The following is a 13626-nucleotide window of genomic DNA, read 5'->3' on the forward strand; positions in this document are numbered from 1 at the left end:
AATTTGTAATAAATTCACAGAGTTCCCCCAAATACATAGAAGGTTATAGGCATGAGTTTCCCTCGCCCATCTTGTTCCACCCACCCAGTTCCAGTCCACCCCTACTCTGCACAGATAACCACTGTTCATAAATGTCACATTAAGAACAACTTGCGACGCTGCTTTGCTATGGTCAGATCTGGTCTGTGGGCTGTGATGGCAGAAGAGTATATGCAGATTCAGCAAATTGTTTGGCCCTTCCTCCATGTTCAGTAGCTAGAGTGCATTTACCCATGCTTTAAGACGGTTAATTCTGCCACACTCGTCTTGCTGAATCACCTTATACCTCTATTTCTAGTTAAACTAAACAATAAGTTACATAGGAAGTGAGTCCACGATCATCGCAGAAATCCGTATCATGCAGGTTCGGAGCTGGTCTCTCTAGCGCGGCAGCCTCAGGGGAATTGCACTTCTTACGTGGTGGCTCAGAACTCCAAGAGCAAGAGTTCCAAGAGTCCCAGGCTGCAAAGCTTCTTATGACCCTCAACCCTCTTAATCCAAGCAGAGAAAAATTCTCCACTTTTCATTTGGTCCTAACACTTTCGTTTAACTAGTCTTCGTAAAATGCCAATTCTGGCATGTCATCTGTATTGCATTTTCATGGGAATCTGAACTTTTAATAGAGAAAGTGGGTGTAATTCCTCTCTGTAAGATATCATTAAACCCTTACTCTCAGATTTTTATGGCACCATTCCCCTACTCAAAGTAAAGAAAAGCATATTTGACGTGTGAAAACAGGAGACAGCACAACCGACAACCATTCACTGTTGGAACTAGTAAATTCCGTGATTCTGATCTCTGTAGCACATGCGGCATTAGATTAAGTTTTTATTAAATTTTAAATTTTATAAATGGTTTCTCAACTTAGTCTAAATGATTTTATACCACTGCTACATGCTGAGGCTTGGTGGGGGGCGTGGAGAAAACTTCATTAGTAGATATTTCATGGCTTGATGAACTTTAGGTCTTTTGTAGTGAGTGATTCTATGGTCTCGGTTAGAATACACGTGATTTTGTTATTGTTAGAAGAATTCCTCTGTCTACCTTTTTTTGATCAGTAATACTGAAAATTGGTGAATGCCATCATGCTAAATGTTTCAGAAGTTGGATGTTGACTTAAGAGGTCTGTGCCCTCTTTCTCATGAGGTGGTTTATGTAGACAACCTTTATTTCTTCGAGTTTCTAGAGGAAGACAAACTATAAGGCTGAAGCTTAGCTTCCAAGAGAATCTGATGTGATGCTTTATTCCCAAAAATAGAGCTGTCAGCGGGCGACCCGTACTCATTGTCAGGCCAGGATGCGTGATTAGACAGCAGAGCAAAATATTTTAAATTAGGATTCTTGGGAAGTTTAGAGTCCACTGTTTGCTTCATGTCTTTGCGCAATTTAAAAAAATTAATGTATATTATTTATTGCAGATTTGCAAAATTGTAACTGGTTCTTGAAACTGAGGTGATTTTGATCTCAGTAGTTTTTTGAGAGTATGAACGTGAAGGGGGATAGGTGTGAGTTGTGATAAAGAACTGTTATAAAGCTCTTTTATTTTTTGGCTTAACCAGTGTGTTAGAGCAACAATATGTATGTGACAGTGCTTGAATTCTGGAGAGCTGTGTGTAAGATTAGCATGCTCTTTTTTACTCCACGCAGCAGTTCTCCTAGGAGTAAAACTCACTCCAGTTCACTAATGATACTGATCGGCAGAGCAAACCCAGTTAGATTTAGAGCACACAGTTGATATTAGATGGTTTAACGTTAATAGTAAACTCCTGTCCATACACGTTGTTTAGAAAGATTTGGCATGAATTGATACCTTTTGTAAAACTTTCCTAACAGAGCGTCTTATTAGACTGTCACTAAAACTAAGTAATGAATAAAAATTCCATAATAATTGATGTAAAAAATGCAAATGCTTAGCATGAAGGGAACCGTCTTTTATATGTGTTCCTTCGATTGTGGTTCGCTTTTATATAGAATTAACATCATTGGCAATTCTGAATAGTAACATGCATTATGTCTCAAGAAAACTGGATCAGTAAACAATTGATAGAATATTACTGTTAAATGATGATAAATATTAATACTTCTCCTTTTCCTTACTGCTCTGACACTTTGCACCTTTCTTCCCTTAATGTATAATCACCTATTTGATCTCTAAAAATTCCTATCAAAGTGATTGCTATTAAAAGTATAAAACTTCAATCTGGTTTATTTTTATAGAATTTACTATTCTTAGTCTATGGTGTAGATTAACACATGCCCCTCTTTCTCATCCAGAATGACTCTGCTCATGGTGATTACCTGCAAAGTAACGAGGCCAGTTTAATAGAACAAGCCCCAATACTTCATGACGGACTTACTGTGGCACCTCATAGAACCCAGCGAGAAGGTATGCTTTTTTTTGTGAACTTAAAGCATCTGTACATGGAAAGATTACAGAGTGCTATTTGTGTTAGTTACCTCTAACTCTGCTCTCTCCTTTTTGGAGTAGAGAAATCCTCGAGGTCCTAGGTTTACCTCACATGCTGGTCCTCCCACTTCTTTGAGTCAGCGTCTGGGGTCTGGCTCTGTAGTGCTTGGCCCATCTTAGTGCGTGCTTACTTGATTCTGCCTTGCAGCCAGTTGTCTTAAATCTGGTGGCATACTTCTGGAGGGCAAAGACCTAAACATATTCCCAGAATATTTAGTATATAGTGATTTACATGTAGAATGTGCTCAGCGTCTACTGGAAAAATAAATCTTAAAGATGTTCACTGCAAGAGAGTCACGAAATGTCTTAGAAGTCCATGCTTCCTGCAATAATGCAGTTTTCAAGAGGGCTGGGATCAGGGAATGAAAGGACATTAGCATCTGAAAAGAAATGAATTGAGATATTCTCGTAGCATTTACACATTAACTTACACATTAACTTATGTTGAGCGAAAAACTGAAATGGAAAATGTAGACTGCCACCTTGGCAGCCTTGAAATAATAGTGAAGGATGTACAGTGAGCATCACACTCAGTTATAACAGCTTTGAATTGATGTTTTTTTGGTTTCCTTTAGTCCCAATAATAATCTTTTTTGTGTAATAATGTTTTTCCTCACAGAGGAAAAGTATGTATGGATGTTTAATGTTTAAAAAAAAGTTCACATAGTTAACCACTTCTGTTCAAGACTACTAAACTATTTGAATCATAGACTACTTCAACCAGGCTCACTCAACATATGAGTAAAGCAGAGTTTGGTTTTACAGTGAAGGTCTTTTTTTTTTTTTTAATAAAAATACTTTAGAAGTACATGAAGACTACATCCAAATGCTAATGAGTAGCTGTAAAGTGGTGCTCTACATGATTTTTCTTATATTCTTAATTTTTAAACAAATGTATGTAATCCATACTTTTCAGTTTTAATTTATGAGGGTTGGAGGGTCTCCCGTTATTGGCCATTCCTCACCACATGCTCTGTTGTCTGACTCATCTTGATTCTGATCGATCACAGCAGGCATACCTTGAAATCACGGCTGAAGACGTAGCTGTGTTCCATACCCTATAGTGCCCTGGTGGTCCCTGCCTTTAGTCCACTGGTTTGCGGAAGTAGAGCTGCTTTATATTTCTGAACGTTGGTTAGTTTAGATGGTTTTTGCTTAGTAGCATCATCCTTTACATCATTTAATAGAAAAACTTCTGAGAACAGCAGACCCTCCGTCCCACACTGTGGCCTTTAGCCCTGTAGCGATTCTGAAGTTACAGGCTTCTCACCTGGCTTTTGAGACTTTTGTCTCCATCCTCAACGTTTCTCACCTAAGGGGAATTGGCCTAGAAGCAAGTCACCAAACACTATGTATTTGGAAATACAAAATACTGGTAATGGTATCTGCTTGGTTTGGTGTGAAGTCTGTTGACCAGCAAATGTCTGTATCCCTGTGTTTCCTGCCTTCTCATTGCCCGTCATCCCTGGTCTATAACAATCTTATTTCTTCCTGTTTACTTTTGTTACTTTGTATTTTCTGCTTCATCTATTTTAACTTCTTCCTTTAAGGCAAAATGAATCCTTCCCTCCTCTTCTCCATCTCCTTTCTCCAGAATCCAACACTGTCTGTTGAGTCACTTTCCTAACTTCTTCCCTGTGACCTTTATCATCTTCATTACTACCAGCCTCATTATTGTTTTAAGTACTATTTCTTTCATTTATACCCTGAGCAACAATCTTTTTTTTCCTTAAGTCCTTATATTATGCTTGGTAGACTGGCTCTTTTCACTTTGTAAAGAGATTTACTTCCTGAGGTGATACTTTTATTAAAGGCTGTATAAAATGAGTAGTTTGGGGATTTGCATATTTACTTATTACTTCATGAATAAGCTGACCCTCTTATCTAGTTCAGTTCAGAGTAATTGTTCTTAAGTCGCTAATGTAATTTATGACCACTGTTTTATCTGTACAGTAAATTGTAAAAAATTTTGCTACAGTGAACCTTCATAGTTCATTCTAACGTTAAGTTTGTGTTACCATTATATGAAATTAAGGGTCACATTTGAGAAAAACAATTTTTAAGTTTCCAATTGGAAAGAAATTTCTATTTCATACATTACTTTTGAAGGATTTTTTTTCCAATTTAAAAAAGCTGGATATTTTCTAGTTTACACCTGCTATACATAAATAATTGAATGAATTTAAGTGCTGTATTTGTGGTAATCTGAATAACAAACAATTTTGAAGATTATCATCTAAAAAAATAATCTTCACTGCAGACACCTTTTATTATTTATCTTTGGTGTCCAGCAGAGTGCCTGAAACTACTTAGGCACTCAGCATACTGAATGGCTATAGAAAAAAAGTTACTTCATGGATGGATGGCACATTGCTGTTGTTTCTAGGTTTTTTGTTTTATTTCGTGATTTAGGGCCAGGAGTAAAGATGAAGATAAATAGCTTAATCGTTGAGCATTTGTCAAGTTGGGTAACTGGAATGTGTGTCTAGTCTCTGTAGAACAAGTCAGCCTGTTTTCTTTCTTTCAGCTGTGCACATTGAGAAGATAATGTTGAAAGGAGTCCAGAGAAAAAGGGCTGACAAATATTGGGAGTACACCTTCAAAGTAAGCTACTCTCACCCCCAGAGATATCTTATATCCTATGGTAAATGAGTTGGAAAGAATGAAAATTGATCTTTGGAAAAACTTATGGCAGGTTTGTTAATTTAAGAAAAGCTATACATATGTGTACCTTTGTCTTAATTGAGGGAATGTACTGTTTTCAGTATATATTGCATGGTTTGCCAAGTTGTTAAAATTGTATCACATTAAAATCACTCTGACAGTTTTATTAAAGAGAAATAATAGCCTTAGATTTAAGGTGTAAGAAACATCTTTAAAGAGTAAAAGTCAACATTTTCACCAGTATTTTAAGATCAAGATCATGGGCATTGTCTTTTCCTGGGATCGTTTTCCCTGATATCTTTCTCCTCCTCTTCTTTTTCCGCGGCAGTTTTATTCCTGCACCTTTCTTGCCTTGTCTTCTTATCTCTGATAGCTCTCTTGTCATTCTGCCCTTCACACAGCTGTCTGATTAGCCTTAGAGCCCAGCTCTGTTACTCCCCAAATCTCCTTTTTGCCTGCTGACTGTAATGTGGACTCCTTGTCCACGTCTTCCTTATTCCTCCCTGCTTGGGCTTCACTGTCTAGCCCTTCCTCCTAAGGTTGGACTGCACATGCTTGGAGGCCTAATGGGATGACTCCGTGTTTCTGTGCTTCCTCGCTTCAGTTCCTCCCCAAAGGTATTGTTTGCCAAACTTTAGCTGTACCTTTCTCATGAAGTCATTTCTGGTCCTCCAGCAGAATACTTTTTGATTCATCTAAGGTATACTGTTATCTCACCTTTCACTTGTTATATTTGGGTTACATGTTTTTTCTTTCTAGTAGGTTATTATCATGGAGTGTGAGAATCTTCATCTTCTGTCAACACATCATCTCTGACTTGCTTAGTACATTTGTTGAATGAGTTTCAAAACTCTGGCTTCTGTTTTGTGGGAGAAATATCCACGATGTGCAAATTTTAAGTCCTTATCTTCACGTTTCAGTGGACGGTTCTATAATACGTGGTACTAGCCACACTTTGCTCTCCTCCTTCAGTTACACCGGCTCTCCTTTTGTTGCTGGAGTGCTTAGCTTGTTCCTTCCTTAAGGCCTTCATTGTCCCGTCGCTCTGGAATGATAGTCCCCAGACCATGGCACAGCTCACCTCCTTTCAGCTAACAGACTGGCTCAAATGCCCCCTCGTCCAAGATCTTTCTTGGTACCCATCTGTGTGCTTCTCCCTGCTCCTGCACCATGCCCTGTTCATTTTCTTTGGAGCACTGATCACTGATGGGAATCTTCATATTCATTTGCTTTGCTCTGTCTCCTGCACTAAACTTTGACCTCAGCCAGCAGAGACTTCAGCTGTCTTGTCCACTCCTGTATCCCTTTCACCGAGAACAGTGTCTGACCCAAGTAACTACTCAACAAACTTTTGAATAATTAAAAATCATTTAAAAGATGTGCCAGTTAATAAGGATATTTGCTTGCGGGTTGCTCAAAGGGTTGCTAGATAAAATTTTGTATATATTTTTAAGTATCTGATTAATTATGATATGGTTAGTTGATAAGGCTTAGATATTAGTATAGTTCAAGTATTTTCTTAACTCAGATAATTGTAAAGTAGAAATTATTCATGGGCCACCATCTAGTCTGCTGAATTATGAAAGTGTCCTAAGCGGTAAGGCACATGATAGATTCAGTTCTGGCTCTTTTACTTACTTAGGGTCAAATCTAAGTAAGTTAACCTTTTTTGAGTTTTAGTTTTTCCATCTGAAAATGGAGATAGTCATACCTGCCCCATTCACCTTAATAGGATTTTAAAGAATTAAGGTAAGGATGAAATCTATTCATAAACTATAAATTTCCATAAAAATACAGTATGATACTTCCAAAGAGGGGCAGTAAAGTCTAGTTATTTCTCTTAAGAATGTGTATTTAATAAGTTCCAGGAGATAGAATTTTTATCTTTCTTGGGGCATAGATCTGTACTGTCAAAGTGTCGTTGTAGTGTCCTGCAACCTCACAAAAAGGAATGTAAGGCATTTCCCTTTCTGAAAATCTACTAAAATATAGTCACATTTTTTTAAAGACAGCTTTTTAAAAAAAACCATGCAATTCGAAAGGAGTTATTAAGATTGTTTTGAGTAGAATGTCAACATACAGTTACTTGTAACAGTTTTGAAGAAATTATGACAATGCCAGATTAACTTAATATTTCTAATTGTTAATCTTAATAAAATTTAAGTAAGGTCCTTTGTTTTACACATGGCTCTTTTCTAGCCAGTTCCTGCCTGTGAATAACCATATAATATGTGTGTTTTTTTTTTAATCAGGTGAATTGGTCTGATCTTTCAGTCACAACAGTAACAAAAACCCACCAAGAACTACAGGAATTTCTACTGAAGGTAAAAGTATAGATTTTGTTGTTAAAATAATTTTTACCTAACATACAGAATCCAGAAACCTCAATATTAAAACACACCAGGAAAATTAAAACACATATGTAAAGGTTGGCTTAGAACTCTCCATGAACATCAGCTGTAGAAAACGTCGTGTTATTCTAAACATAAGTTTTCTTACCTACATTACCAGTATAAGGAAATGATGAAAGGTTTTCTTTTCCACAGTTTTAAAAAGTGGAACCTTATTCCTAGTTCCTTGCTGAAATGTGTATTATTGATTGCTGCTTACAAGGTACTTCCCTTGAAAGTGTGTCTGTGAAATGAGGTGAAGTTTGTTTGCATTGGTTAGTGGTTCTCAGCTCCCTGTCTCAGCTTCCTTAAATATGTCTCCACTTGCTCCTTCTTTGGGCTCCAGCCTCCCATCGACTTCTCCCAAGGTAAAATCTCCAAAGTGTTGAGAATAAGGGATAATGGAAACATCTTATACAGACTTGCGGATGTGAACAGTATCTCAGATCATTTTGTTCAAACTTTTGCCTGTTTCTTTTATATTAATTTTATTTTATTGAAAAGCGTGTGAGTAGAGATACATATTGAAAAGTGGAAATGGGTTTAAATGGTTAACCAATAAATTACTATTTCTCAGTAGGCGAATATTTTAAAATTTATTTTTAATAGGGAAATAAAGCAGAAGGTCCCGAAACAGGAAACATTCCCAACTCAATTACTAACTTTTGGGTAAAGGTATGACATAATTATTGAACCTACTGAAATTTTCAGGACAGTGCTGATTTTTAGGTTGTCTGCTTGTCACCCTAAATAGGTTCTTTCCCATCTTGTGAGTCTCTATTCATTCCTAAAGCTGAAAGAGCCTGTCATCAGCTTACAGAGCTTTGAGCAGCATGGTAGATGCTGGCCGCGAGGAGCATGTAATTCAAGGTACTGCCACAGTGTTAGCTCTGCTGGGTGAAAACACCCAGGGGCGACTTGAATATTTCTGTTTCCCTGTGGCTTGTTTTAAACTAGGTGCTCTTGGTTAAGGGCTGAGAACTCCCACTTCAAACTAGTGACCTAACTGCATGTAAAGGTTGGGGGTGATTAATGTCTAGTCACCACAGGTCATCTGCACATGACATGTCAGCTTTTAGACAGCGTGGTGAAGAAGGAGAGAATAGTGGAAGGAAACGAGTGTGTGAGCACTGTTGTCCAGTGAAGAGGGCCATCAGCCCCCAAAGGAGAAACTAGTTCCTGGCTACCGTTCTGCCTGTCGCAGAAATTGGGAAGGGCTGTCCCACACCACCCCACACAAGCACTTTTGAAATCTCCTACTTATTGCAGACTTTTCTGTCTCTGGATAGAATAAATTTATCAAAGTTTAGGGCAAGTAATCGTGAGCAGATTCATTTGGATCAGAGAGCAACATGCTTCATTTCCCTTTGTTCCGTTGCTGTTTCTAGGACAGAATTCAGGTGCTGGAGGGTAAGTTTTGGGGAGATAGAGCTAAGGCTGAAATACCTCGCAGTGTGGAGTCCCCCCCTCGCAGTGGGGTCCAAGCACTGCCACCTGGCGAGCAGTTACTTGACGCGCTTGGGTGGGGGTGCTACTGCCTGTCGCCTGTGCCGAAGAGACTTAAATGAGCACATGACGGACCCCTACTCAGCCTGGGCCTGGCACCCTGGCAGAGTCTCTCCTACTGGATTTCCCTTAGCTTCAGCTACTTTTTGTCTTAATGGATTTCATTTTTTCAGTCACAATTTTTGTAAAAGCTTAGAAAAATGCGGCGCTTTAAGAAAAATACGGCCCTAAATAAATAGTTCACTCTTCACAGTCACAGTAATTAACAGTCCCTCTGCTTAGCCGACATTTGATTATAGTTATTTTTCTAAAATAGGGCAAATTCCTTATCAAGTTATATGAAATAGTTGGCAACATTGTGTACTTGTGGAAACAAGTTGCCTATTATAAAGTATCCTTTTAAGTTTACCATATATCCTTTTTTCCTTTTAAAATCATCTACAAAAGTTAAGAGCAAAAGCTGTCCTTTTGACAACCTGTATATACTCACAACCTTTAACTTTTGTGGATGCTGTTTAACTGCACTTACTGTTTGCTATAAGGTGGAAGAGTGAGTTTGAGGTCAGTGCTTTCAAACCCTTTTTTGCCATATAAACAGCAGCCTCTGTCCTTTGCCTCCCAGCCTCTTCCCCTGCTGCTGCTGCTTAGCAGCTGCATCTGACGTGCTGTCCATTGTTTCTCATTACCGGAATGGAAGCTCCCCGGAGGCAGGGTTTTTGTTTGTTCTTTCACTGCTGTCGCCACAGTGCCTAAAACAGTGCCTAGGACAGGGTTGGAGTTTGAATATCTGTTGACTGACTGGGCGAATGAACCAGAAGAATTAAAATAAATTGTAGTGAGGTTTTGTAGACGGTTGTCCGTTAGGCTTCCATGTTTTTAAAGAAAAGCTTGTCATAGTGAGGTATAAATGCCTCCAGACACTCTGAGCTTGTGCTGAGGCTGAGCCCGAGCTCTGGAGGTAGAGGCTGGGTATGCTGGAATGAAGACCCAAGAGGTGAGAAAATTCTTAAGAGTGACTAGAGTAGAAGAGATGTGATTTGAGGCTGTATTTTTAGCAAATACGCCTTCCTCTAGGCCCGAAAATAGTCCCTGGAAATTGGAGATAAAAACCACTTGAAAGTAAGTCAGTTTGCAAATACCAATGACTGCATATCTGCTCTCTGCCCAGTCACGTGAACAGTCATTGACGAGGTGAACATTTATATACTCTCACCTTCCTGTGTTTAGAAGAGCCATCAGTGATGTAGTAGTTGAAGTAGACGTCTCCACTGAAGCTGGTTTTCTTTAGCTGTGTGCAGATATTTAGGAGAAATCGTGTTTAAAATGGATAATACGATATATGCCTAGTGTCCTAAATCTATAATAAAATAATATTATCAAAGTGTAAATATTGAGATGAATAGTCATTTCTTTGTTTGGAAAATATGTAGATTTAGAACGTGTTTTGTGGTCAGAGGACATGATTTCCCCAGTGGGTGAGTGGAATGCCAGCAGAGCCCTCAGCATTACCAGGTTAATAAAAGGACCAGGAGGAGCTTCATTCTGACATGGTATCTTAGTTCTTTTTGCTACCTTCAGGAAAGTGTCCATTTCTGAATTGTTGACTCAAAATGCTTATTTGTCAAAAGAAGACTTTTTGGTTCTCCAATTAAAGATCAATATGTAAACTGACAGTTTGTATAGTTTTTATATTCTTGCAGCTCCTTAGATACTGTTAATGATTCTGCTCTTTTTTTTTTTTAAGTATTTCTTTTTTTTTTAAAGTATGCTTTTTTTTTGGTGAGGAAGACTGGCCCTGAGCTAACGTCCGTTGCCAGTCTTCCTCTTTGTTTTGCTTTTCTTTTCTCCCCAAAGCCCCAGTACATAGGTGTATATCCAGTTGAAGGTCATTGTAGTTCTTCTATGTGGGACACCACCACAGCATGGCTTGATGAGCAGTGTGTAGGTCCACATCCAGGATCCAAACCGGTGAACCCTGGGCTTAACGTGAACCTAAATACTCAGCCAGGGGACTGGCCCTTCTCCTCTTAATTTTAGTGAGTGTGCCAGTAATTCAGGAGTTAATTGCAAGGACTAGTTACCAAAAGTGAAATTTAAAACTTTGAATTCTTGAAACTCTTAGAATCAATTTACTAGGAATTTTAAAAGTAAGCTAGTTAATGAAGAAAATGACTTAAAATTTTGTTTTTAATTTAAAAATTTTCTTGGCAAAGTGGTGATTTTTTTGTGGTTTCTTGTACATTGCTCCGAGGGCACCTCCATCACATTGAGGAAAAGGTTACTAAACTTTCATTAGTGTCTTTTATCTAAGTAAGATTGAGAGTTTTCACCCGATCTTTCACACCCAGTTCTTTATTTGATGCATGGCACTGGTAGTCTGACATTGCCTAAGGTTCAGATGTAAAACAGAGGCACAAAAGTGTTAACTGTAAAGGCAGAGATAACACTTTTCAGAACACTATTTGAGGATAAAAATAATACTAGCTGTGCTTTGCAAAATGTTCCCTGTGACTGTACAACCTTGGTGTGGGTGTCATTTTGGTGTGGCCTGCGGAACTTAGAAGGTGAGGGGTATGCAGGCGTGTCCCAGAAGCGTGTTGAATGCTGCTGGATTGCTCTGCATCTCAGGGAACCCTGAAGGGTACCCGGAAGGCAGATGCTGTGTTTCCTGGTGAAAGAAGCTGTACTGCTTCAGTGTGGGGCACTGTGCCATGAAGATTTAGAAAAGGAACTGAGCAGGAAGCATTTATCTTCCATTTAGGCCTCTGCTTTTTAACATATTTATCAGTGAGAAATTTAACATTGGCTATGCTGTTTTTCTGTTCTAGCTTCCAAAGGAATTGTCTTCAGAGACTTTTGACAAGACCATCTTAAGAGCCCTGAATCAGGGTTCACTGAAGAGGGAAGAACGGCGACACCCTGATCTCGAGCCCGTCCTAAGGTAACAGTTGACTGGTGCCATCGCAGCAACGGCATAGGCTGGATCACGGGCTGTCCCAAGGACTTAGAATGGAGTTTTAAGGGAGATCATAGAGGTTCTTTCTCTGCAGTACTTTTTTAAAAATTTTATTTGTAAAATATTTTTGTGGGGAAGATTCGCCCTGAGCTAATGTCTGTGCCAGTCTTCCTCTATTTTGTGTGTGGGTTGCCATCACAGCATGGACGCTGATGAGTGCTGTAGGTCCGCACCCAGGAACCACGCCTGGCCTGCCGAAGTGGAGCACACCAAATGTAACCACTAGGCCATGGGCCAGCCCCTCTGCAGTACTTTTTAAAATCGACTTTTAATCCATATGTTATTTAGGTCTAGACTTAGAGTAAGAGACACCAAACTAATTTCTTTTATCATTGTACTCTTTAACTCTCTGACATCATAAAGAATTGCTTCTAAAATATGCAAGTATTCAGTGAAACTTATTTTCTCCATAAAATATTTATTGAAAGAGACCCTTGTCCAAGATCTCAACGATGGAGATGTTTTTTGTTTTAAGTTGTCAAGTAAGATTAGGCCAACGAGTGGGAAGGTGAAAGGAAACCACACTTCCTCAATGCCTGCTCTTCTGTACGGTGGTGGTTGAGGAACAGCAGTACTAGTTAAGTTACAGATGTGGTAGTTGAGGCACAGCGGTGGTGGTTGACATCCAGTGGTGGTGAAGTCGGGTCTTTGCCCTCGTGAGGTTGATGGGCTGGTGGAAAAGATGGGTTTAGTGAGATGAGCATTAAATATGCTGCCAGGGGCACACAAACCTTGTCTTGGGTTAGCTCCCAGAGCATCCTGTGCACCCATAGAGAGGGGAAGAGATGAAGATATAGGCAAGGGCGGATAATTGGTGGCACAAGGTCCTTGCACAGGCAGGATGGGTATGGATATGGGTAAATTTACTTATTTCATGACGGGAAGTTGAGAGATCTCTTGCCTAATGGCTTATGTTTTTTCTAAAGTAAGAGATTTGCTCGAGATGGGGTAGATTGGGGGTTCGGGATCAAATGTTTGCGAGTAGGAGGGATTTAAAATAGTCGTGTGAGGGTATGGAAAACAACATGATAAAGGAATCCTAGTAAGCTGGATGAGGTTTAGAGTCCAGTTGAGGCTGAAGATCAGTAAATTATAGTGGTACTGGTCTGTCCTATACTGGTCTTATCTTTCCAGCAGTTCAGGTCCACGTGTTAGGAAAGCAGAGGGTTGGATTTGTCCTGGATAACCAGTTTCTTTGATGTGGCAAAAGGACAGTGGGACAAGGGAATTTAGGAAGAAGTGTTAAGTTTTTAAAAATGATGGACAGTTAGGTTCATAGGGTGAAAATAGGATGAGTCTGATAGAGCAGAGTGAACTGCAGTTGGAGAGCGGGCATCATGGGAGAAATCAAGTAATTAAGCAGAGAGAATCAAGTTGGAATTAGAGTGTGAAATGTTCTAGGTTAGAATTTTGAGATGAACGAATTCCTTGTAAGCTAGAGATTTGAATTGTGGTTTGGGAATTGTTGCACTCCCCGCTCTCAGAGGGCTTCCCTTTAGGAGAGATAAATTAAGGATTCATGGCCAAGGAAACAAATGCTGTTT

At 39.2% G+C, this 13626-nt stretch overlaps 1 protein-coding gene across 25 annotated transcripts in view; it reads left to right on the forward strand.

Moving 5' to 3' along the window:
- ZCCHC2 (zinc finger CCHC-type containing 2) overlaps positions 1 to 13626 on the forward strand; it is a 58524-nt gene that overhangs the window by 10540 nt on the left and 34358 nt on the right. For all 25 annotated transcript variants that reach the window (XR_011441576.1, XR_011441577.1, XR_011441578.1 and 22 more), the window contains exons 2-5: positions 2314 to 2425; positions 5034 to 5110; positions 7423 to 7494; positions 11895 to 12007. Coding sequence is in view for 4 of the 25 variants with exons in the window: in XM_070275807.1 (XP_070131908.1) it covers positions 2314 to 2425; positions 5034 to 5110; positions 7423 to 7494; positions 11895 to 12007 (374 nt within the window). In the remaining 21 variants the exon portion in view is untranslated. The remainder of the gene's footprint in view (positions 1 to 2313; positions 2426 to 5033; positions 5111 to 7422; positions 7495 to 11894; positions 12008 to 13626) is intronic.

The sequence above is a fragment of the Equus caballus genome, chromosome 8 (genome assembly GCF_041296265.1).
Source record: "Equus caballus isolate H_3958 breed thoroughbred chromosome 8, TB-T2T, whole genome shotgun sequence".
Lineage (NCBI taxonomy): Eukaryota > Metazoa > Chordata > Mammalia > Perissodactyla > Equidae > Equus > Equus caballus.